The sequence below is a fragment of the Macrobrachium nipponense genome, chromosome 1, assembly GCF_015104395.2.
Source record: "Macrobrachium nipponense isolate FS-2020 chromosome 1, ASM1510439v2, whole genome shotgun sequence".
Classification (NCBI taxonomy): Eukaryota; Metazoa; Arthropoda; class Malacostraca; order Decapoda; family Palaemonidae; genus Macrobrachium; species Macrobrachium nipponense.
The window spans coordinates 197,742,785-197,767,452 of NC_087200.1; the positions used below are offsets into that span (position 1 = coordinate 197,742,785).

At 37.6% G+C, this 24,668-nt stretch overlaps 2 protein-coding genes across 2 annotated transcripts in view; one reads left to right on the top strand and one right to left on the bottom strand.

The window, feature by feature from the left end:
• Nucleotides 1-2,688: 2,688 nt before the first annotated feature.
• Nucleotides 2,689-11,871, bottom strand: LOC135220000 (fructose-bisphosphate aldolase-like). The gene is made up of 6 exons (XM_064257283.1): nt 11,732-11,871; nt 5,896-6,104; nt 4,757-4,876; nt 4,290-4,535; nt 3,614-3,796; nt 2,689-3,265 (listed from the first exon to the last, which is right to left on the bottom strand). Exons 2-6 carry the CDS (start codon nt 6,097-6,099, stop codon nt 2,927-2,929), a joined length of 1,092 nt encoding a protein of 363 aa, XP_064113353.1. The 5' UTR covers nt 6,100-6,104; nt 11,732-11,871; the 3' UTR covers nt 2,689-2,926.
• A 3,871-nt stretch (nt 11,872-15,742) lies between these two features.
• LOC135220001 (superoxide dismutase [Cu-Zn]-like) overlaps nt 15,743-24,668 on the top strand; it is a 12,771-nt gene continuing 3,845 nt past the window's right edge. The window contains exon 1 of the mRNA XM_064257284.1: nt 15,743-15,875. The gene's annotated coding sequence lies outside the window, so the exon portion shown is untranslated. The remainder of the gene's footprint in view (nt 15,876-24,668) is intronic.

Consider the following 24,668-nt stretch of genomic DNA (forward strand, 5'->3'; position numbering starts at 1 on the left):
CCACCCAAAACCCTGCATTCCCATTGGTCCCCCTTACCGTAAGATAGAGTTCAAAGGTAAATTACAAGTTAATGACAGCCAGCCGAAAAAATATTACTTTAAATTCTTGTTCAGGAGCTAAAACTGTAAAGAAAAACGTCAACTGGCATAGTCTAGCATACCGCAGAATAGTAATATATACTGCCCTCTAGAAGTAGGGGAAACAACCGACTGGACTAGCGGATCCAGTTTCCACTGCATGTGAAGCCACCCTCCAAAAAAGTACTTTAACATGTCCTAACACCGGAGATGGGCATCAGTCACGAGTTGCTAGTGGTGAGAGCATGAGCTCGAGACCTCTATTCTCCTTTCCAAGTAAGTATTTTCTCCAAAGTTAGAAATTAAGGTCATATTTTAAAATTAAACAGAGGTTAATGAAAGTCTGGCTCTACACAGTGCACACATACCTCCATGACGCTTTCAAAATTTTTACGTACAACTCTGAATATTTAGACGATTGACGCAACTATGTTTGTGGAGTGAGCGCTTAGGAACCAGGAACCGCAACAAAGTTCAATTGTAATATTGAGTGAATTACGACCAAAACATGTATAACTACAATCAAATAAGCACTGTGGAGTTTCAGTTGTGATGGCAGAAAGGATAAAACCACCGATTACAAGGTAAAAATAAATTTCAGTTCAAACCATGACTCCAGGAATAAGAAGTTTCATACTTTCACTAATATAGGCAACAAAATGTTGTTTTATTGTGCTGATTACAACTACAATCTTGAGTAAGATCAATAAACGTTACATATATACGCTAACATAGTTCAAATCAGTGCTGGGAAGGCTGGGAAAGATGGTGGCTTGGCCGCCATATTGGATTTCAAAACTGCCCTCAAAACATATTTAACGAAGAGCTCACATGCTTATTTTAGTTCATATGGCGTTTTCATATATCACATTATGTTGACGAAACTAAAATCTTTTGAATGGTATGCTCAAAGATGTAATTGTATACTTGTTTCACCAATTAAATATCGAGTGAATAAGGCTGATCCACAGCGGTGTTACCCCCTATATACTGCCCTCTTGAAGTAAGTTTTTTCTCCAAAGTCACAAATTAAGGCCATAATTTCCGATTTTCCGGAAGGTGGTTGCGCTATGGTAGTATAGAGGCCAGGCATTCGATATTTTACCCTATATGTTAAATTCTACAGTTAGCCTATCGTAGACTTTTAATTATGGATGGAATCTGGCATTAGGTTACTCGATCCTATCCAGTTATTTGGTATAGGTCCAACTCGGCCCATTCAATGTAACCAACTAGGCCCATCGCCTGTGCCAAGTCGGCCCATTTGTGACCATAAATGTAAATATTAACTAAGGCCCTGGGTCTAAATTCTGTTTTCACTAGTGAGCATTTATTTAGTATCTAAGATAACGCTGCTAACCGTATCACAATGAAAACGGAGAGCAGCAATGAAAAATTAGTAATAGGTACCTAGTAGGCTAGCTAGCTCCTAACCTCACAGACTTCCTGCCATAGAATGATTATCCTCCTTGTCTTTTCCTTTAATTGTCAGGCTAGTATAATTTAAATAATCATTTTATCAGACAAAACCAATATATATACTGATCCAGCGATCGCTGTTCACACATTGGTTGTGACCATCATAAACAGGAGCATAAAAGATGGGTTTGCACCTTCCTTACCTTACATATTCGAAACCGACTTGTTTTCCTAATTTTTTGAAGATATCCGGTTAGACCAGCCATTAATAACAAATATAACACACACGAAAACCCAAAACCAAATTTACGTCAAGGTTTAATTAATGAAATCACGTATAACAACTCAGACGGTTCTTACTACACGGACGACTGATAACTGAATTTTAACACTATAGATGCTCAATCCCAATCGACCCGTAAGTGAAGGGTCAATAGACCGTCCAAACTAAACTATCTTATAATTGTTTATCACTCGGTCGCCATCCCATTAGACGCGGGATTTAAATACAACTATCATAAAAAATGAGCAAGCTCCATTTAAAACATTTTCCAAGCAATTATACTTTATATTAAAAATGTCATGTCATCCAACCCTTTAGTACAATGTATTTCCTTATAAATGGAGACAGCATAACGTCGAAACTGTGTCAAATAGACATACTATAATCTCAAACTTTTATCAAACACATTCTATAATGTCAAACTTGTCCATTAAACATACATATTATGTCAAACTGTGGTCAAAATAGCGCAAATATGCTCTTCACACTTCAACACTAGCTGCCTCTCAAGCATTTTCGCCTAATACATACAAAAGAAAATATATCAAAGTATAATAGCATTTAAATCAAATATTCTACGAGAGGCAAGGGACTAAGAAATACGCAAGTCATTAATTTATATAAATTTATTGTTTCCCAAAATGCTTACAAATGAAGCAAAGTGCTTGGTTCTAAACTTGACAATATTGCACACACCTCGACATGCAACAATAAAGGGTGAAAATGAAGGAAACATTATGATGGAAAATTACACCAAGAGATGGCAATTTATCCATTTAATATCAGCTAAGTGTTTTCGATATAAATGAAGTACTGTAGTACTTTATACAAATATGCTTTTATCATAAAAATAAATCTCTAGTAATTTGAGCAATATATATATAGTACTGTATTTTTATTTTATTATCTATTAGATCACTAATATGAAATTAAGTGTGCATGAAGCTTTTTTCAGAAGGCCTGTCAAAATACCGGAGAAGAATGGGAATTAATTTAAAACACTTTAACAGAAGTTGAAAACAATTCAACTTCACAGTAGTAGTAGTAGCCACACGCAAGATATCTAACAGACAGCTCCCTCCTTGTCAGCACACACTTGACAACCTACGACAAATCATATGACACCAACATCTTGAGATAATCTGTTTAGTACTGGTGATTCTTGACGAAGAGACCAGCTCCACTGGCAGCTCCACTGGAGCTCCCAGCCTGATATTTGCCAACAGAAGCAGCACCGTTGGCTTTGGCTCTCTTCAGCAGTTCGACTTGGCCAGCTTTCACGTCCTTGCCACTCCACGCCTTCAAAGCAGAGGCCTGAAGTGCTCGGCCATAACTGAAAGTGAGAGCCCATGGTTTTCTGGCTGCTGTGCACTTGTTAAGGGCATCGAGATGGACTGTTGCCTCTTCTTCAGACTGACCACCAGAGAGGAAGCATATGCCAGGTACAGCAGCTGGGACAGTTCGAGATAATGCCAGAAGAGTGGCCTGAAATGACACACAACATAACTCACAACAATGCAACAGATCAATAATCACGTTCATGATTAATGTTTACCCATGAATGTGCAATCCCTTAAAATTTATTAGTCATTATGCAATACAGGTGAGAGAAAAAAAACTTCAGAAACCAACTTTCTGCATCAAGTGATCTATAACTCTGGTCTACACATTCACATTCAGACCTCTTAATACTTGAATCAGTTCTTAAAAATAACCCTAGCACCAAAGCTGTTGAACCAAGAACCATAACAAAAGTTAACAATATAGCATTAGCAAATGCATATACTTCACATTTAGTGAACAGCCATCCTTCAAAGTTACACAAACTCTTACCTCTGCAGCTTGTTGAGGTGTGTATTTAATGGGACATTCCTGTCCTGCCAATACCATGTTGGGTTTGAGTAGAGTTCCTTCTAAGAAGACGTGATGATCCATTAAAGCTTTGTAAGTGAAAGACAAGACAGTTTCCGTAACTTTCTGGGCACGTACGAGATCGTGGGACCCATCCATCAGCACCTGTTCAAGTTCGTTTTTTTGTTAGTTTCTGGTAATATCGAATATCGTTAAGGATTGGAGGAAAACAATTATCAAATGAGAGCTTGATTTAATTTGATTTATATAGATTTTTGACATTATGCCAATCACTGGGGCAACTAAGGCCATTCAGCACTGAAACTGAAATTGACAGTAAAAAGTTTGAAAGGTGTTACAGGAGGAAAACCTCTAGTAAGAGAGGGTGGGCAGTAAGATGGAAGAATATGTACGGAGGTACGTACAACAAAAGGAATGAAAGTAGTTGCAGCTAGGGGCCGAAGAGACGCTGCAAAGAACCGTTAAGTAATACCTACATTGCACCGAATGAGGAGCACTGATGGCACTAACCCCTTACGGGTTCGAATAGAGCTTATACCAAAGGTTATGAAAAGTTAAAGCAAAGAAGAGTGGAGTGGTGAATGATAGAGTTAACCTTAATTCAAGTATTACAAATATCTTTGGGTGAAAAGATTACCTCAGGTTCGACGATAGGGACGAGGCCGTTCATTTGGCATATGGAAGCGTAACGTGCAAGTACGTTGGCGTTTTCCAACATGCCAAGGTAGCTGGGAGTGTTCTGTCCAATCTTAAGCACACAGCGCCATTTGGCAAACTGGCAGCCATCCTTTTTATACTGAGCACAGCGCTGTGCAAGATCATCAAGTCCTTGGGTGGTGCTTTCGCCTTCAGATCCCATCAATGGCACAACACCTTTGTCGACCTGTAAGAGATGACAACTCAGTAGTACTATTTACATAAAAATAGGCACTAAAACAAATGTCATGGTCTTAAACAATTTAACATTCGGGTAACGAACATATCGTTTATAAACCACTCATTGATCTCATAAGAAAAAACAGTTTCAAAATAAAATAATCTCCCACAACCTATTGAAGAAAAAAGGCTGACTGATTCTCAGTACACAACGGTAGCCAATCTCACCTTGATGCCAGGAATGATGCCCAACTGTTTGATGAGGTCGACGAAGGGGACACCGCTGTCGCTTTTCTGGTAGAGGGTTTCGTGGAACAAAATCACCCCGGAGATGTGGTTTCCGAGTTCCTAAAAATGAATTTATGTGCCATTTCTCATACACTCTTAATACATTAATATAAAGCAACACCGTACCACTGTTACGAGTCTACAATCTACATTATACACTCAAGAACCTTCCCATCATATACTATACCAACGGAACACACTCCTAGTGTTACAAGTTCGAATTATGTAAGCTTTAGAAAACGGGCTAAATTGGAGGTTTGCAGACTGGTTTTAGAGCTAACTGCGCCTTGACTGTTCAATAGGCCGCCTCAAGATATCAGATCGTTGGAAAACTTTGCTTCATTCAAGAGGAAACTGAAGACGTATACTTGTTCAACGTCTGCTATACTACTGATGATAATGTTAGTGAAATTTTAGAACTCTGGTGAAGTGTAGCGTTCTCTGGAGCCCTGCAGAGCGTCCAAATGGGGCGGTGTGGGGCCTTTTGAATGTCCCTCAACAATTAAACAATAATAAACCTAACACGCTTTACAACTGTTATATATTTGGAATTAAAAAAATTTATATGAAATCTAGGGCTATAGATATGGCTGCACAAACACATCTAAAACATATTTCGCGAACAACAAAAAATGGAATAAAACTAATCTTATACTGCAATTCCCAGGTTGTGAATTCTTTCTGCTGACTCAAGAATTCCATAAAATCACTTTTCTGGGCTGTTAAAGTACATCAAACTGCGAAAATAGTGGAAATTTAGGGTTACGAGTCTACACTACCTAAAAATGGGCTCTATACTGACTTAGCGCAAAACGATAGTACCTACATTTGTCATGTTCACAATTATGAAACACCACCAATAAAAATGGACGATATTTTAGGAGTCAAAATAACAAAAATGTAATGTTTCCATCTGCAATATAAAAAGACGGTACGCAACCTGTGACATTTATGCGACATTAGCACATTTCGTAAAAGCAAAAAGCACGTTTGGTGTACACTTTGCTCTTTCAAATAATAAAACTTCTCTACGCACGAACAAAAAAAAAAAAAAAAAAATTTCTTTTACTGAAGCTAACCTTGTCGGAGGTGAAGAGCAACTGGCGATATTTCCTCCTGTTTTCTTCGGTGTTTTCCAAACCGATGTTGGACAGGCGTTTACCCATGGTGCCAGTGGACTCGTCAGCGGCCAAGATACCCTTGCCAGGCGTCACGATGGCATTGGCGATGCCTCGCAGTTCGGCCTGAAGCTCAGGGGTAGGGTAGCTGAAGTAGGTTGTCATGGTGGCTGCAATAAAAAAAAATGACAATAATTAGCTTATCAGTATTCCAATTGGGTCGGAAAAGAAAGCAACCGACTATTACTCAGGATAACAAGGCTTCAACGACTACAAGTTCCAGTCATTCAATAGTTATATCCCTCTCCCAAGGGATACTTTTGAAAGACGTGTCCCTCAGGAGAGGTGGAACATACATCCTGCCTATGTGAACTCTCTCTCAAGACAGTTTCCAGCCCTGTGATTGGCTTACCAACATCCAATCAGGAGCGTCGTAAGGGACTGGCCTAGACATCACATGCACGGTTGATGAGAATGTACTATAGGTTGGAGTCTTTAGTTGTTAATTAAATTTGCTTTTTCTCATATGATCTTCATTTCGGTGATTACAAGACAACAATAAGACAGTAAAATGATTGTTAAACAGCGCACAGAAAAACCTTGGGCAATGACGATCCAAATCGCTGAGCGCTATTAGTCGCTTAAGGTAACTGCTGCGGCTGAGAGAAAGTCTGTCGTTACTGATGTGGTTATAAAAAAAAATTAAGAGCACTTTCATTTATACACTCTGGTTGATTTTAGGAAGCCCTGGAGAGGCAGCTTTGTTTTAGGGAAACCTGGTCTATACATAATTTCATGATTTGCACAGACCCTATCATTATGTTTATAACACATTTAATTATGCCTATCTACATATAATCAAGTTTCATATTATACGCTATGAGAGATAAAGAATAACTGGCTGAACTTTCGATTAACACAAATGGAATTACAGCAAGTTACGAGAAAGAAACAATAGCTTTCAGTAATCCTGTTCGTTTTTTAAAATATACCCAATAGCTATGGATGCCTTGAAACGCGAAATACGAGCACAAAGAGAGAGAGAGAGAGAGAGAGAGAGAGAGAGAGAGAGAGAGAGAGAGAGTCTTCCATATGACAAAATTACCAGTTCGACATTCAAGGAACTGGAAAAAAATAGTATCACGAGAGTTCGAGTTTCTCCTTGACATTTAGTGAACAAATTACGGTAAGCCACCTCGTTGCCTTGTACTGGGAGTAAACGGTAATCAATTTCGAAGGCGTGAGTTTTTTTTTTTTATGAATTGTAAACACAGCCATTTAATTTTCATTTGATGCATCTACAGTAAGTATTTTAATTTAACTCCAAATCAGTACATATATTCAACATGTTTTTAACTGCCATTTAACCTATAGCACCATAATATAAATTGCATACACCACATAAAATCTAGACAATACTTCGGGTTTGAAATTACACAAGTTTTCTTTTCCATACGATTTTTGTTTCAGAATCTTTGCAGAAAGAGAAGCAGAAATAGTGGAACCTTCATGTTGTCAGGTAATCATTTTGGATAAAAAAATATATATTCCTCCCCAATGTCTATAACATCAAAAGCGGATATATCCTTTAACAACCAACTGTGGTGGCTAGACCGTGGTTATGGTAAGGTACAGCATACGAGAACCATGGACCGAGCTCAATAGTCAGCGTAACCAGAAAAAATTTAAAACCAAGAGTCACTTTACTCTCCTCGGAATAACTGCACTCCAGATTTACGTGCATAAAAGATAAACTTACGATATAAGTCCTAATTGCTCTAGTTTTCTTCCCTCAGCGAACACGAGGGAGATTAACTGCGTGGATCTAACAATAGTCTATACAAACGAAATTTCCAGTAAACGTACTGATAAACACTAGACCATGCAGCCGCACGGTTACAACAAAACATTGTATTGTTACACATCCTTGAATGACACACACACAGCCCTTACGTAACACATGGGGAAACGACCGACGTCCTTGTATCTGTTAAAAGGCAGTGGCCGCTACGAGGAATCTCAATAAGAACAGCGCTGTAATCATACTCGTGTCACTATGCAAGTTCCGCACCTCTTAGTCTAAGCCAGCTACGTCTAACATCAAGATTCTTCGCCACAGGCGTTGGTAACAGTTCTTAAATCGGGTTATCACATACAACTGTATTATATAACAAGCAGCATAACATATTAGAGCATCAGATGACGGCATTTACTTCTAAATTCGCCACTAAATACTTACATGTTCGAGGATAATAAAGGGTAAATAAAAAAAATTATAATACAACAAAATACTCAAAAGATATACGGCGCTACAAAAAGTCTTGGAAAAAAAAAATAATCTGAAGTGTTTTTCTCCACCAACTTTCTTTATCTAGTTGCGTAACCTTCACGTCTGCAAGGCGAAACCATTAACTATATCTCACGTACCATGAAATCATTATTTAGTGTTCCAAGTTACCTACCCGAGAGAAATTAACCAATTCAACGAACTGGTGACCTGGTCCACAATATAACCTATTAAAACCGTAATTACGGATTGTGATCAGAAGACTAGACTGAAATAAACCATCGTCGACAACCTTAAAAGTGCAAAGCAAAAATTTCCTTCGCCTTCATTATCCGTTCATAGTGTTCTGAGCGCCATCCTTCCACAACTATTGATGCTTAAGCATTTTATCTGATAGATGCATGGGGCTATGCGCGTGAAATTAATGATATAAAGTTGGGTGGGATTAGGACTTTGATATGTCAGCAGGGCATGAGCCTAGCAACATCACCTCAATACCTGTATATAAAGGCGAACTATCTATTCTGTTAAGTACTACTCTTTCATCTCCCCGAAGCACAAGGTAGAGGTTGCTCAGCTGAGTAGATTCCAACCGGTTCCTGTTGTCGATCGTTATATCAGCTTCCAAGGTCACCCCCACTTGCCACAAGTTCAAAAAAACAAGAAAAAAAAAGGCGACTACAAACCAGCCGGTCTCAAGACTTGAGTCAACAAGGTGCTTTTGTAGTGTAACGATTACCACGTGAAGAACGAAGTGTTCTGATGCCCTTGAATGATAATTACTCCAAAGGTACATTATGCACGTGGATGCCCTAGTTAACGTTTGTAAAAAATAAATTTTCTAGAGATATAATAACCGTTTTTTTTTTCTTCAGACAACTTATCTCTGAAAACATCTCTGACGCAACAGCATTCCCACAGCGCATTAGAAGTTGCAAACCTCTATATGAGGCGGCAGTTGCTATGCACTGAAAGCCAGACAATGTACAGCCGGGGAGGGGGGAGTGTTAGGGAGGGAGGCAGGTAGGGTTGTGGGTCCTGGGTTTAAAAGACAAGGGTATGCGAGTATCTGGGCGGAGGCAGCAGGGAGACTGGACCAAAGGCAAGAGGGCATGTTCCCATGCACGTCCACGATACCTCCCGTGTGGGCGTACACACAAACATTCCTCGATTCATGAATAATTGTGCAATTCAGAAAAACACGGCCCGAGCTAATATACCCGACTGCCTATTTCACAGACATGATACTCTCTTCCAAAACACTGACTAGAAGTCAAGTGCGGTAGTGGAGCATTAGTTCTAAGACGAGAAACGATTAAATGAAGCGACAAAACCTTGCAAACTTCAGCAATATGAGTAAAAAAAATGCACCATATATCTTTTAATAAAGGAATGAAAAGGAGCGGTAACAAATTACGTTTGTTCAGCGAGTAGTCAGTCATAAGTTCTTATCTGATTTTGGAGAGGTCTGTTGTATCGTAAACTGCGCAACCTTTTATAGATTAGATAAATGCACCTTGAGATCTCTGCTCACTATCTTTTCCAATTTAACGAACTAATCCGTATACCTGTCATTTCGCAAAATTAAAAAGAAACTAAAATAAAAACAAAGATGAATAAAACTTAAGATCCCGGGCTTACATTCAACAATTAAAATAATATCCTATTTCGAATATTAACGGTGTAATTCGCATACAGTAAATTATTAAAACACTTTTCAGTTGCAAATGTACACCCAGATATCCTTTTATTTACTTAAAACTTACACATATTGTAACTATCGAAAGCCCGGACGCAGTGTTACCATACGCAAACACCACTGGCGGGTGGACAGATGGAAAACAAAACAGTCTAGTTATGCAATTGACATTCTGCGAACTTACAGTAATGCAACTGACCTTTACGTTAATAACCCAAAATACAATACCAAGAACAAACTACCAACGATTCTAACACCAAAATATGACGAAGGTAGCAGAGGCTCTCTCTCTTCTGATGGAACCACATTCGTTATACTTAGGCCTAATACAAAAACTCGCTAAGCCTAACCAGGAGTAGAACCCAGGCACGCATGCAAACGCCCTTTACTCAAGGGCGTTACTTTCACTTTGATGACAAAGAAAACCACAGCCGTACTTATAAGAAGGCAATATCGGGTGATTTCTGTGAGGTTTACTGTATACATTCCATGGCGTTCAGGAACAAAAGGGTTATCCAAATATTAAAAATATTTTTTGGATACTTTCAAATTCCACACCACGCAAGAGGACTACGTACACAATTTCTCTCTAATAGCCTACGTCATGTGTAAAAGAGCGATTGTCAGCATCTTTAACAGTTACCAGCAATCGCATGAGGTCTCTGAGATATTGCCTTTTTAATTTTGAATCTTTACTTCTTAATGATGACTAGGGTACTGTTATGTTTTCATCAATATACTAAGGAATTAAGGATAATATCCTGTGCCTTAATCCTACGATCGTCACTTGAAATACTGTAGTACCATAATCCTACGATCGTCACTTGAAATACTGTAGTACCATAATCCTACGATCGTCACTGAAATATACAAGTTTGGACACAAATGCAACCGGGATATAAGGGACCTTAATGAAACAATAACCATATATGGACCATGGAACTTTCCTACCTCCAACACAAACGCTGGTTATAACCAGACATTACACACCTGCTTTATGCCTGGCACATCTGTGGCAAGACAACCCGTTTCGCTGCTAGTGGCCGGCCGGCTCATTTTTAATCTACTGTATTTACCAATTAACGATTAAAGGACACGATCTGACCACCTTGGCATCTGCCGTCGGCATTGCTACAAATGATAGGTCATCCACCATTAGCTCCTACCGACGGGCCTCCCGTAGTTTTACTATTTCATGTCTACTTTGTCCTTACTTATCTAATATTTACAATATTTACATTTTCACATAGTATAAAATAAAATTGAAACACCAAACAGAGAGAGAGAGAGAGAGAGAGAGAGAGAGAGAGAGAGAGAGAGAGAGAGAGAGAGAGGAATAATTTACAAATAAGTATTAGCTTAATTGTAAATTGACACAGAGAGAGAGAGAGAGAGAGAGAAATATTTACATTTTACATACTAGTGTAATATAGAAACACACTAAACTGCCAGAGAGAGAGAGAGAGAGAGAGAGAGAGAGAGAGAGAGAGAGAGAGAGAGAGAGAGAGAGAGAGAGAGGCTAGTGACGTGGCAGAATCCCTAATGTACCTGTAACCGGGGTGACTCAGAACTTTAATTTATTAATTCAGAAAGACTTGGTTTCTGTTACCGGGGAAATACTTACAAAAATATTATAAAATTATTCTTATAATTTATAGGTAGACTACTACGGTAGCGTAGGTACTACTACTCAAATTTTCTACTTGTAGCTACATCTATCTCGTAGACAACATAATAAAATAATAAATATTCAAGGGACAACTACCTTAATAATAAGTTACAGCCAAAACATGATCATTAAAACTACTTACTGTGTGCGAGGTGTCCGGAGGGAATCGTCCTGTGTGAGCTACGCTGACAGAGTGGCAGACGAAGGGAGGAACGGGAGAGAAAAAGTCGACCGGCTTAGACAGTGTTGCCAATAGCATCAGAGCCATCGTGCGAAAATTAGAAAGTTATCGTACGTACAAGATTCCAACGTGACTCTTATGAGGGAACTAGATGGAACTTGAAAGACAGGACAAACTAGCAGTATTTATGTAATGGAGAAATTTTGTCCATAGCGATTTCTTATAAGATTACCAACAACCCCTTCCCCCTCCCCCAACCTGCCAAGTGAAGGACGTCTACTTCTTGTGCAAATTGCTATTGTTCTTTCTTTTGGAAGCACCCAACCTCTCCAAGTATATTCCTGTCATCAGAATAGGTATTCGTTTCATTACTAATTAGGCTGCATATATATGCTGGTGCACTGGTATGTAGGTGTCTATAGGCGCTAATTTGCATTTATATTATATAGAGACAACCTTAAAACAGAACTAAGTACGTATACATATGCATATGTGAGTCTATATTTGCTGATAAATGCCTTATCATTATGTCAAGAACGAGAATTCCCTACAAACCTTGCACAATACGGCCATTAAATGTATGATATGAGCAATTCTGCAAGGATGTAGGTTTAGTTATCTACTGCTTGCCTTTATTAAGGTTTTCCGTTAAATAAGTGGACATGACAATTATCATAATAGTGAAGCAGATGGTTCATCAAAGACCATGTACGTAATACCATATATACGATATGTCCGCTTGTTTAGAGATTTTACATAATGTCTGTTCTTTGCTGAATGCTCCTCTCTGTCTCTCTAACACAATAATTACGTGATGAAATAACTAGGCAAGTTACAAGACGTAGATTCACACGCTGCTGACACTTGTCAACATACTTCTACCGTTATGAGTCTACGAGCAAGGTGTGGTGTTCTACCTCGTCCTGATTGGGTGACAACGCAAGAAAAGAGAACGTAGTCCAATCAACGTTGAGCATTTCCAACACACCCCTAACACACCTCCACATCGTAAGGTAGATGCAGTGGTTCCAGCGCAGAGCACACGAAAAAAGACGTTATGCCATACACTAAGAGGGAATAAATTAGAATCCTTTGTAGTAAACTTCACTGCAACAGTTTTTCGTGTTCGTGTCAAAATGTATTGCCCTCAGAGCTAATTTGTTTAGCCTTCGATAGTTTTCTGAAGACAACTATCTTGAATTAGACTGTTATTACAGGTATATATTGATAGCATAACATAAATTACGTCAATAGTTTAACAAACCAATCTATATTTAAGTAATACAGCCGCCCAACAACAGTCCCTCGTAATGAAAATTATGGCTCAAATTTCGTCGTGTCCTGCAGAATACCAGCTAGTACTACGTCTCGAGCGTTGATGTTGCAGCGGTACGATGATTTACCTAGAGCCACGTTAGTTTATAAATCTGTTGGAAAGCTTTTGGCGAATGCTGTGAGGCAACTTGCTATATTATGATGCGTCTATTTTCTGGTGTGTAGATAATTAATTATATATATATATAGGATATATATATACATATATATATATATATATATCATATATATATATATATATATATATATATATATATATATATATATATATATATATATATATATAGATATATAATATATAGATATATATATATAATATCTATATTATATATATATATTACGTATATTGTGTAGTAAGAAAAGGAAATGGGCGTGGGCAGGACATATATAATGAGAATGTCAGATAATAGCTGGACGAAAAGAATAACAAAATGGGTCCCTATAGATTGTAAACGAAGCAGGGGAAGGAAGAGAAGTCGACGATGAATTGACGGACGAGCTGAGAACATTTGCAGGTATAGAATGGCATAAAAAGACCATAAACAGAAGGGAGTGGACTTTAGACATGTCTGAGGCCTTTGTCCTGCAGTGAACTAGAAACGGTTGATGATGATGATGATGATGATGATGTAGCTTAATGTTTGAGATTTATAAAGAGTTATAAACACTCAAAAGTGAACAAGAATCGGATCCTCTTGGTGAAGAAGGAAAGTGGTATAACTGAAGATATTGATTTATTGCTATGAATGATCTGTGTGAGGAAATTTACGATCTTACGTCAAAGTTTCAAGGCCCATAAAACGACTTTTTGTAAATCCGATGTTATGAGTAAAAGTAGGAAAATATTCTTCCCCGTCTTTTACAGGAGGCAGTTGCTTTACAACGGCTCACATGCTGACAATAGTTTCTATAGTACTAGGAATGAATAAACTCGTTGACAAACTGAAAAGGAAAAAAAGAGATTGGAAGAAAGAAAAGGTAGTACCTACTCCAAGGTTAATCTGAGGCCAAAAAGACAACTGCTGAACTTGTTCAGAACGGGAAAAATGGATCAGAAAATGACTGAACTTAAGATGTACGTGGTACTAGAATTAGGCCCATAGCTTTCGTTTGAAACGTTATCAATTCAGAGTAAGAGAGAACTGATATGCAGCAGTAGCTATTAGCGAAATTAGGATTAAAAGGAAGACAATGCAGCAGTACTTTTTTTTTTTTTTTAGTCCACTACCTGAAGAGGGAGAGACGTGAGATTTTTTACCAATGATATCTTAGAAACCAAGCAATCTATAAACTTAGTTTGAATATGCTTGACCCATGGACACTCAAAGAAAACAGTGTCTCCTTTCAAAATTCCCTATGAAGTGGAGTGAAACGCTGCCATGTAAATAGTGTTTTCTTCTTCTTCTCCTTTTTACAAATCACTCGCTTCAGACTCGTCGTCTGACCATTTCTGTTTGCCTTCCTAAACAGGCAGCTCTTGAGAATTTCCTCATTTAACCATCATATAGTCGGGTTCAACTCACACGGATTTTTCTTCTTCTTCTTCTTTGTGGAGACAGAAAACGAGAAGAAATTTTTTAAAACTGTTTATCCTTTGCATCACCTTTACCTACAACTCTGCCTTTTATCGTGTTCCTAAAATCTTATGGAATCCAACGGTTACACTGAAAACACTGTATGAGTCTACGATTACTGTTTCTATCTAAGAGAAGATGAACCTATTTTGTTATGCATTGGTTGGTTGAAACCCACTCTGCATAAAGAACAATGAAATTGGTAAGCAATTATCCTTTCTTATAACGCACAGCACTCTCTATAACGTTTTTAAGAGCCACACCTAAGTAGCTCTATGGAACTATAGCTCTAAAAACCACTTCTAGATGAGTGTTCCATCTCATCTCATCTCTCTCTCTCTCTCTCTCTCTCTCTCTCTCTCTCTGCTGATCAGTAGTTCACCATTTCAAACAGTTCAAATTATGCTCACTTCTGCTGAATATCTCACCTCATTAACTTTTCTGACTATAAGCAGATGAATAAATCAATTAGCTTGGGGATGTTACGCAAAAGGTATATATAGATTAGTACTAATGGCTTTTTTAAAGTTTCTCATGCGAAGTTCGAAAGCTTGTGTAATTGCCTCTTCATTTTACGACTTTTGCGTCTAATTCAGTCTCCTGAGAAGCTCTGAAACAAAAGCTGGAAATATTTTTTTATCATGACGCAAAACAACGAATTCTATTGGAACAAATTTCGGCCTGAATTCACTTCTCGTTCAGAAATCCCATGAAAGTGCGTCTCAGAATATTCCAACGTTTACATTTTAACGCCTTTTGAAATTACAGTGTGTATGTGTGTCTGTGTGTGTGTGTGTGTTTATGTTGATTTATACAAGATAAAAGTTACAATATCGCTTGTAAATCAGTGTTCACGTAGATAATGCCATATCTGACAAACTAGGCTATGTTATTCATCACGTCATTACCTTTCGTCTAACCTTCCATGACTTTTAGAAAAGGTTCTTCTGAGGCTTAGTTCAGTCATTTTCTGAGGCTTTAATGATATTGAAGAAAAAAAATGAATGAAGATGCCGAGCTTCAATCCAGAACAATGGAGGAACCAGCAATGGTGGGCGGGTGAGGGAGTCCACCTATAATCCAAAAATTTGTGGCCGATAACACGATAAGATAGATAAGGTCCGATCCTCATAACACACATATATATTCATGGAATCCTATTCTGCGAGGCCATAAGTCTTCAGACCCAGGAGGAGGTAAGAATTGTATATTATTCTAACTTGTAATCTGTAGAGGATTTGCAACAGACTAACAGTTATTAATATAGAAGAAATAGTAGTGTTTGCCTTTGAATTTCTCACCGAGACAGTGGTCAATCGTAGTTGGTACAGAATTCTCTGTCTATTTTACGGCATTTGTTCAGACTTGGTCTATGTTTTGCAAGAAAGTTATTTAACGTTAATGAGAAGACATCAGATATGAGGTTTCGTATCAGGAGTGAAAATAGATGTAGTAAAACATCCTTAATTTTTCAGGCATAAGTATAATTCGTACTGATACTGTGAATGATGATTAAAAAAATGGCAACGAAAAGACACAATCATTACAATAGCAACTCACACATTTGCACTGACATACTTTAGGCTGAACGAGTTTATTTCAATCTTGATAAACAGCATCAAGATTTCTCTGAAGAAATGCAAGGCATTTCTGCCGTAGAGCGCGAAAGGTCAGAGGAAGATGAGCAATGTTGGTCTGAAGACGGGTGGCAAACGGAGTGGCAAATGACTAATGTTCACGGAGGATTCAATACTGATTGGTCACACTGAGAGGAAACCGCTTAGCGGAAGAAATGCTTGGAAGTGTTGCAATGTGGAATATTGATTGTAGATATGGTTGGTGGAGAAGTGGAGACAGCACTTTCACACAAGTTTGTGTGTGTGAGTGTGTGTGTGTGTGTGTGTAAGTTTATGGTAGGATGAGAGGAGAAAAGTCACAGAGATGAATGAGAGGAAACCTGGAATGCCTACTGAGTCTAAGGTTGCAATCTATGAGGGGAGTGTTACACCAACTCTTTTGTAGGGGATGTAAAATGAGAATGGTGAATGTATTTGAAACGAGAAAACAGACAAAAAAACTGTAGAGACGAATAATTGTTTACGTCATAAGTGCAGCTTAAGAAAAACTAAAAGGTGAAAAGTGTAGAGGTACGCTGGAGCAATACAATGGGTAATGCAAGTGATTTTTTTTTTCTTGTCATTTGTTTTCGACAGAGGATAACAGGTTAGTCTAAGAAAGTACAATAATTGGAAGTATTGGTAAGGGGGAAGAAAAGGAGATCTAGAAAAGAAGTATGAAAAAGGTGACCAATTATTATCAAGTCACTTTTTGGGAATCACCTCTAACTGAACTATTGGGATCCATTGTTCTCAACTTCTAGGCTATATAGTGCTTCGGTAGCTTTCTGAGATATTTGCTATAAACAAACAGCTTATTTCAGTTTATTGTAAGAAAATGCATAATTAACTGTACTAATAACAAATCCATAATAAACACTCAAATATTTATTATATATACAAAATAATCCCAATTAGAAACAAGCCTACAATGTGAAATACTGACCAAAATTTCTATAACAAAATGAAATGTGCTATGATCATCGCAAATGACATATGAATTACATTACAAACAAACAAACACTAGTATACCCAGCTGCTTCGGTAGCCTATAGCAAAGGATGGAAATATTCACCCAAGGTACACAGCGCAGCTAGCCTCACAAAGTTCGTAATGTTGCTAATTAAGTGTCCTAAGACCAAAGGCTCACACTGTAGATTCACTGTGTTGGTTGGTAGCTCCAAATTCACAGGACACACTTCCATAGTCTTTCCCAAACACACATCAGTTTACAATCAGCAACACAGAGTCATTCTTGTAGGCTGGCCGGCGACGACAGACATGGAACCCAAAGTATATAACTTGATGGAACAATTCTCAATTTCTCACGGCTTCAAAATGTCTTTCACTCGACAATCCCGCAACTAATAACAATGCGAATTTCACACACATACTCCCAATCACACGACACACTCCACAAACCATACACAAGCGATCAAACTCATCCGTACAAACAATACAATAAAATAATAATAAAAAAAAAAACACCAAATGACGTGTCAGGTCCGCCATGCCCGGAAATTCTTTATACAGCAATCAGATCATAAACCAAATAGAACACAAGAATTTTTTTTTAAATGCCAAACTTACCACCGATTTTTCCCTCGATACTAAATTTCTTAGGAATTTACTTTCAAATTATTAAAAGTGACTTAAGTAAGTGGGTGGGGCCTGCGCAGGATCTTACACAGATAGTACTATCCATAGATATAGAGAGCTCCTCTCTATATCTATAGCACTATCGGCTTAGCAAAACTTTGAAACTGTCTATTCTTCGTTTTTCTCTTCTGGCAAGCTTCTCGGGAATAAGGAAGAATTATTCGAGATTCTTTCCCTTTACTTCTTTTCATTCAGTTGACGGACCGTTTTTCCACCTTTCTCTTCGGTGTCATATTTATGCGAGTGTGCGTCGAACTGTTTTTTCAAGATATGGAAGAACACTGTAACTTATAGGCCTAGCACGTTTCCCGATATATATATATATATATATATATATATATATATATATATATATATATATATATATATATGTGTGTGTGTGTGTGTGTGTGTGTGTGTGTGTGTGTGTGTGCTTTCCGTAGATAAAGCAAGTACGGTAACCTAGGCGTATATATAGCATATTTCCCAAACTGAAAATTGCCTTCTTCCATCCAAATTATTCAAAGAAGTTTATTTCGCAGTGTATATTTTGCAATTCTGCGTTATATGTAACGCTATATCCTCCCTTTTAAATATGATTTGTATACACACAAAAAGACCGGTTCAGCATAGGCCTACACTTTAGATGTTTGCTCAATACCTACTTATTCAATCTTGCTATCAAATGTGTGTATATATATATATATATATATATATATATATATATATATATATGATAATTTTTTATGAATAATATATGCATTTAGTTAGCGCACATAAGAAAAGGGCCACAGAACTAACTGTTGAATTGTGGATATGACCTCAAAAAGGCATCCAGAGTAATATAACACTGCTATCAAGAGCTTATAAAATATTGTAGGCAGTTCGTCTTGCCTCCTTGTAGTCTTAACAAAATTGTGACCATTACGAGTTTCTTCTAACATCTGGTGTGATTTATTCGAATTTTCGTTGAAATGTATGGAAACAAAAAAACTTCTGCATGAACTTTTAATAATCTCTCAGACGATAGCGTTGCTAATGCTAACAAACATAAGGATACGGTTGGGAGAGAAGTATGAGATATTCAGTAAGCTTTCATCCGGATAATCAATCATTTACTTTAAAAAAAAGTATATCTAGTCTAACCAGACCACTGAACAGCTCTCCTAGGGCTGGCCCGAAGTATTAGTAGATATTTTTACATGGCTAGAAACCAATTGGATACTTAGCAACGGGACCTGCTAGCTTATTGTGGGCTCCGAGCCACATCGAGAAACGAATTTCTATCACCAGAAATAAATTCCTCTGATTTCGCGTTGGCAGCAAGTACTACTTACTGGAAATATAGTAATGTTATTCGGACCTTTTAAAATGTTGAGCTTTCTTTCCAGTCAACGACGAAATACTTCTCCAAAACATTGGAAAGTTATATAGTTATAGTTTAACCCTTTTCGAACTACATTCAGCTTCAAATATACTCCAATACCAACAGAACAAGACGTGACTTACTTGGCCGTCTTGTCATGTCACCTTTCCTCGCTAACATTAGCTTTCAAGATTTCAAACCTTTAGCTTGTTGTTGGTTAAGATCTGTGAGAAAGATGCAATCACTGTGTATTGACTTCAGAGATATCTATAGTTTTCTTTGAACCTTTCGACTATAGGCAGCTGGATTCCTGATGATAGATGAACGAGAACATTCACTTCCATTAATGTTTTAGAATACACAGAAGGACTTGGGATCTCTACCTGAATCTGATGGCGAAACATATGGAATACTGAGACAGCATACAAAACCCTCATAGAAGGCGTTTGCACACTCCTGCGCTGTTTTTACTTTCTGTTCTCGAAATTTATCTTAGTTCTTTTAATAGAAAGGAACACCAACCAGTGCCTAAGTGTTTGTTTTATGAGAGGTATGATCTTTGCGAGCTCTATGGTAGCAGAAAACCAAGTGGCCTCTGTGGTTCGTTAAGTCTATCACATCGTAATCGTACATAAGAGAGCTGATAGGACAAGACAGTGTTGCCAGGTATGGGGAATTTTCCCCAGATTTGGGGATTTTGGGTTCATGATGGGGAAATGGGGAATTTAGGTTGAAATTTGGGGAATTTTTGTGTTGAGAACAAATTAGTTAGGGAATCTGGGGAATTTCATAAACATTCGTAGAAAATTACAAGAATTCACTGGAAATATCTGAAAACATTGTGATGACTCCATAAATCTGTGGGAAACTATCATATATCTATGGGATATTCCCCAAATTTGTGGGATATTTATAATTATGTGGGAAGTTTCCATATATCCATGGGATAATTCCACAAATTTGTATGAAATTCCCACAAGTATGTGTAGTTACCAATATTTTTGTGAGAACTTCCGAAAATCTATGGAAGCTGTTGATGATCAGATTGTCACAATTATGTTAATTAACTTTCTTTGACATGAAAATCAACATTTGTGTGACTGAATTAACAATGAGGATGTGGTGGCACATTTTCATTGTTAATTCAGCATGCTGCTATACGAACAGAACCTGACTGACAGTCCATGCAAGTATATACGTCAGGAGGTTATTATATGCTATTGGTGATTTTTTAGTTGTGTCCTGGACTTTCGGTGGTCATTGCTCAATAGTCATAAAGTTAGTTCCCTTACTACGTCAGTGAGTGATAAAGGACTGGCGTAAAGACCTTTACCCACTGATCACGATTTTGTATCTCATCTAGACTGTAAAGACCTGTGTCAAGACCTTCGTATACCCACTAGTCACAGCCTTGTATCTTATGTAGCTAAGTAGCAAAAAATCACATGTGTATGTTTGTAAGTAGAATTTCCTGGCCTTTCCGCCGATATATATAATTCATCAATGTATGTCCATTATGTCCTTTGTTATTGCCATTTTATTGACTGGTAAGAGTTTTTCTATGTTAATAAGGTATATAATTCCGCTTACCCATCACTCAAAAGAATTACTGGGAAATGGGGAATTTTTGAACGATTTGGGGAAATTTTGACATGATTTTCGGGGAATTCGAGCCAAACCGATCTGTCAACACTGGGACAAGAGGCCATTTACGATAGCTGTGGCTTTCTAGTCGTTAACACCCGTCTTGATGCATTTAGATTTTAGTTTGCGGTGACAGAAGGCTATAGAAGTCGAAGTTATGATTTTTCCAACGCGTTAAATACCTTTCGATACCAAAATCGGGTGTATCCGTTGCTAAACAAAGGTTTGAAAGTCTGAGAAAAATCAGACGTGGTGGTAACAGCAAAATATACATTTGAAAGCATCAAAGACTTTTACGGATTCTTCCCTTACGCGAATCTGGAATCTTCTCTTAAGATCTGTGAGCGGGAAGGCAGTGACGGAATAACCCATAAAAAAATTCAATAATAGGCGGTCATAAAAAATTGCTAACCATTTCTGAGCCGTCCTGGGAATAGGAAACTGAAGTAGATGTGGGCTTTTCGTGTGCTGCTTTCGAACACAATTCGAAATGGAATAATCAAAATATATTACGAGTTCACTCGGGAAAGCTCACATTTGGAAAGTTTACTTCCAAATGTGCGTCTAAAGAGGTAAGATTCTTCTGTGCAGAGTTCAGGAATCAGCCTAAAAGAGTAGCATCTTTTCAACTTCCCAAAGTCAACACAAATGAGCTGATTGTATCTCTCTCGAGTACTACACACAGTTGTACTGATTTCGTATTGAATTTTCAGTGAAATACGATACGAAGGCACATTAAACCAGCTCTCTCAAAGGAACCTTCAAATGTGAGCAAACCCTGACGTTTTATTTGACCAAAACGAACAATATCTCTATGTGCAGTTTATTCTATGACAACAAGGGCTGTTTTATCAACAATGAGTTTGACATTCCAAGTTTACATTTGACACAAAAGAGGTATTAAATGAAACTTCAGTATTCCAAGTTGTAGACTCCTCCCTCAACAACAATGGTGCATCAGAATGGTAGAATACCTCGGCTTTACATATTCTATTCGCCTCCCTGGCTGACAATCCTCTAACTTTCCTTCCCTTAGCGGTTGAGAGCCCAAATCACGCATGTGAATAAGGCCATGAAGCGTCATGTGCTTCCTCGCTGTAACCTCACACGCATTGGTTCGAATCCGACCACAGAGGAACAACCTTTCCATTCGTTTCCATTTGGATTCAAGGCTTGCAGCGGTTAGCATATCCCACGAGTGTGGGGAAGTTGAAATTTCGTGAGATCATTGTCGCTATTAAGGATGCAACACAGACAATATTATATATGTATAAGCGAATACCACAGGAAAATGATAGGCGGAAATCCAAGCGCTTTCGTCTTTACCAAGACACTGCCAAGTAAAGACGAAAGCGCTTGGATTTCTGCCAATCATTTTCCCCGTGGTATTCGCTTATTATATATAATCTTAATCCAATATTATATATAGATACAATTATATAATATATATCATATAATAATATATATATATATATAGATACATTATATATATATATATATATATATCTATATAATATATATATATACACCTCTCCTCCAAGAAAGGAAGTTGCAGATGTTGAAAAATAGAAGCTACGAAGATGCAGGATAAAACCTCAAAGCAGCTGCACTATGCAATAACTGTTAGGAAATGGTGGACAGTAAGAAGGAAGAAAGGGAATATGAACGGAGGTACAGCAAAAGAAATTAAAGGAGTTGCAATTAGGGGCCAAAGGGACGCTGCAAAGAACCTTTAGGTCTACAGTTCACCGTATGAGGCGCACTGTCGTGAAAGTTTTCGAAAAATATATATACACAGATATCCTAGGCTTGAGCAACGGTAAATCGTCTCTTGCTGAAGGAAAAATGCGTTGTAAAGCAAATTAAAACAAAAAGTGGTAAGTAGAATGATGATTTCTTACCAGACATGAATTAATCCAATAGTAAGTTTTTGTTCAGTGCATGCAATTGATAAAAATGAAATTGCAAACCAATGGGGAATAACATCTGAACAGATTAGATACCAAATCTTTTGTTAGTTTCGTTTTCACCTTTACTGGAGGAGATTATCTCTCTCTCTCTCTCTCTCTCTCTCTCTCTCTCTCTCTCTCTCTCTCTTCTCTCTCTCTCTATATATATATATATATTATATATATATATATATATATATATATATATATATATATATATAGAGAGAGAGAGAGAGAGAGAGAGAGAGAGAGAGAGAGAGAGAGAGAGAGAGAGATAATCCCAGCCAGTGAGAAGGTAAAAAAAAAAACTGATCAAAAAGATGTATCTAATCTGTTCAGATGTTATTTCCCGACAGGTCAGCATATGATTTTTCGCAATTACATGCACTGAACGAAAGCAAATGAGTGCGATTAATTCAGGTCTAGTAGAAAATCATATTACTATTTACCACTTTTTTTTTCTTTTTTTTTTTTTAAATCTGATTTACAACATTTTTCCTTTAGGGGCAGACGATCTAGTTCTGCGCCACAGACTGAGATATGTGTCGGCTCCCCTTGTATGTTCGTAGCGAGTAAACATGCTATAGACATGAAAAGAGATACCATGGACCCTTTGACACGAGTCCTAGGAAAATTAAAATGTCTGATAAGACAGGTTGCCTTCAAGTTTGACTCCCAGATAGCAAGCGTAGGTTTAGATAGAGAAATTACTATTTTTTTTTTTTTATAGCTGGTGCACATAGGAGGTGATTTTCAAGGCTACGCGATTATTGAGACAGGAAATACTAACTCCTATTAGTAACGTGTTCATTTTTATCATAATTTGGTATTTCCTCCTCCTACTTCAATAAAAAATGCGTTATAGTTTTTTCATATATGAGATTTGGCGTATATATATATATATATATATATATATATATATATATATATATATATATATATATGATATATAATATATATATATATATATATATATATCTTTAGATGATATAGATAGAATAGATAGACAGTAGATAGATGGATAGATAGATATAGTATATATCCTCTCACATTACCGTGATTCATATATACGCATTAAGCTACAAATGGCCTTTAATATCTAATACACTCTACTTCGGAATTAATATATTTTTAAACATGCCATCGACTAAAAAATTCCCCTTCGGTTAACTATGTGAAAATCAAACGAAGACGTCTTTCAGTTTTCTTCTGAAGATTGAAAAAGAAACCCACAAAATTACTGTGTATAACGCGTTTACTGATAAGTATTTACATTTTATTTTTTATCGACACTCGAGTACTTTCAGGCCCTATCTGTGGCTCCTTTCTCAAGAGATGTGTAGGTTGTCAGCCTCGGTCAAGGCCCAGCAGTCTTCTGGAACTTCTTCTTGAGCCATCATTTATATGATGGATGTTCTGGTTCCCTTAAGAGTTGCTAATCCCCTCTTGTCGCTCTGATATCCTGAGCTGATGGTCAATGGGATTAACCCTTGAGTGAGTGGTTACCAACAGTCTGTTGGGCAGAAAACCACTCACTTACCACAAGGGTTAATCCCACTGACCATCAGCTCAGGATATCAGAGCAACAAGAGGGGATTAGCAACTCTCAAGGAAACCAGAACAGCCATCACATAAATGACGGCTCAACAAGAAGTTCCAGAAGACTGCTGGGCCTTGACCCAGGCTGACAACCTACGCATCTCTTGAAAAAGGGTTACAGATAGGGCCTGAAAGTACTCAAGTGTTGAGTAAAATGAAATGTAAATATTTACAAGT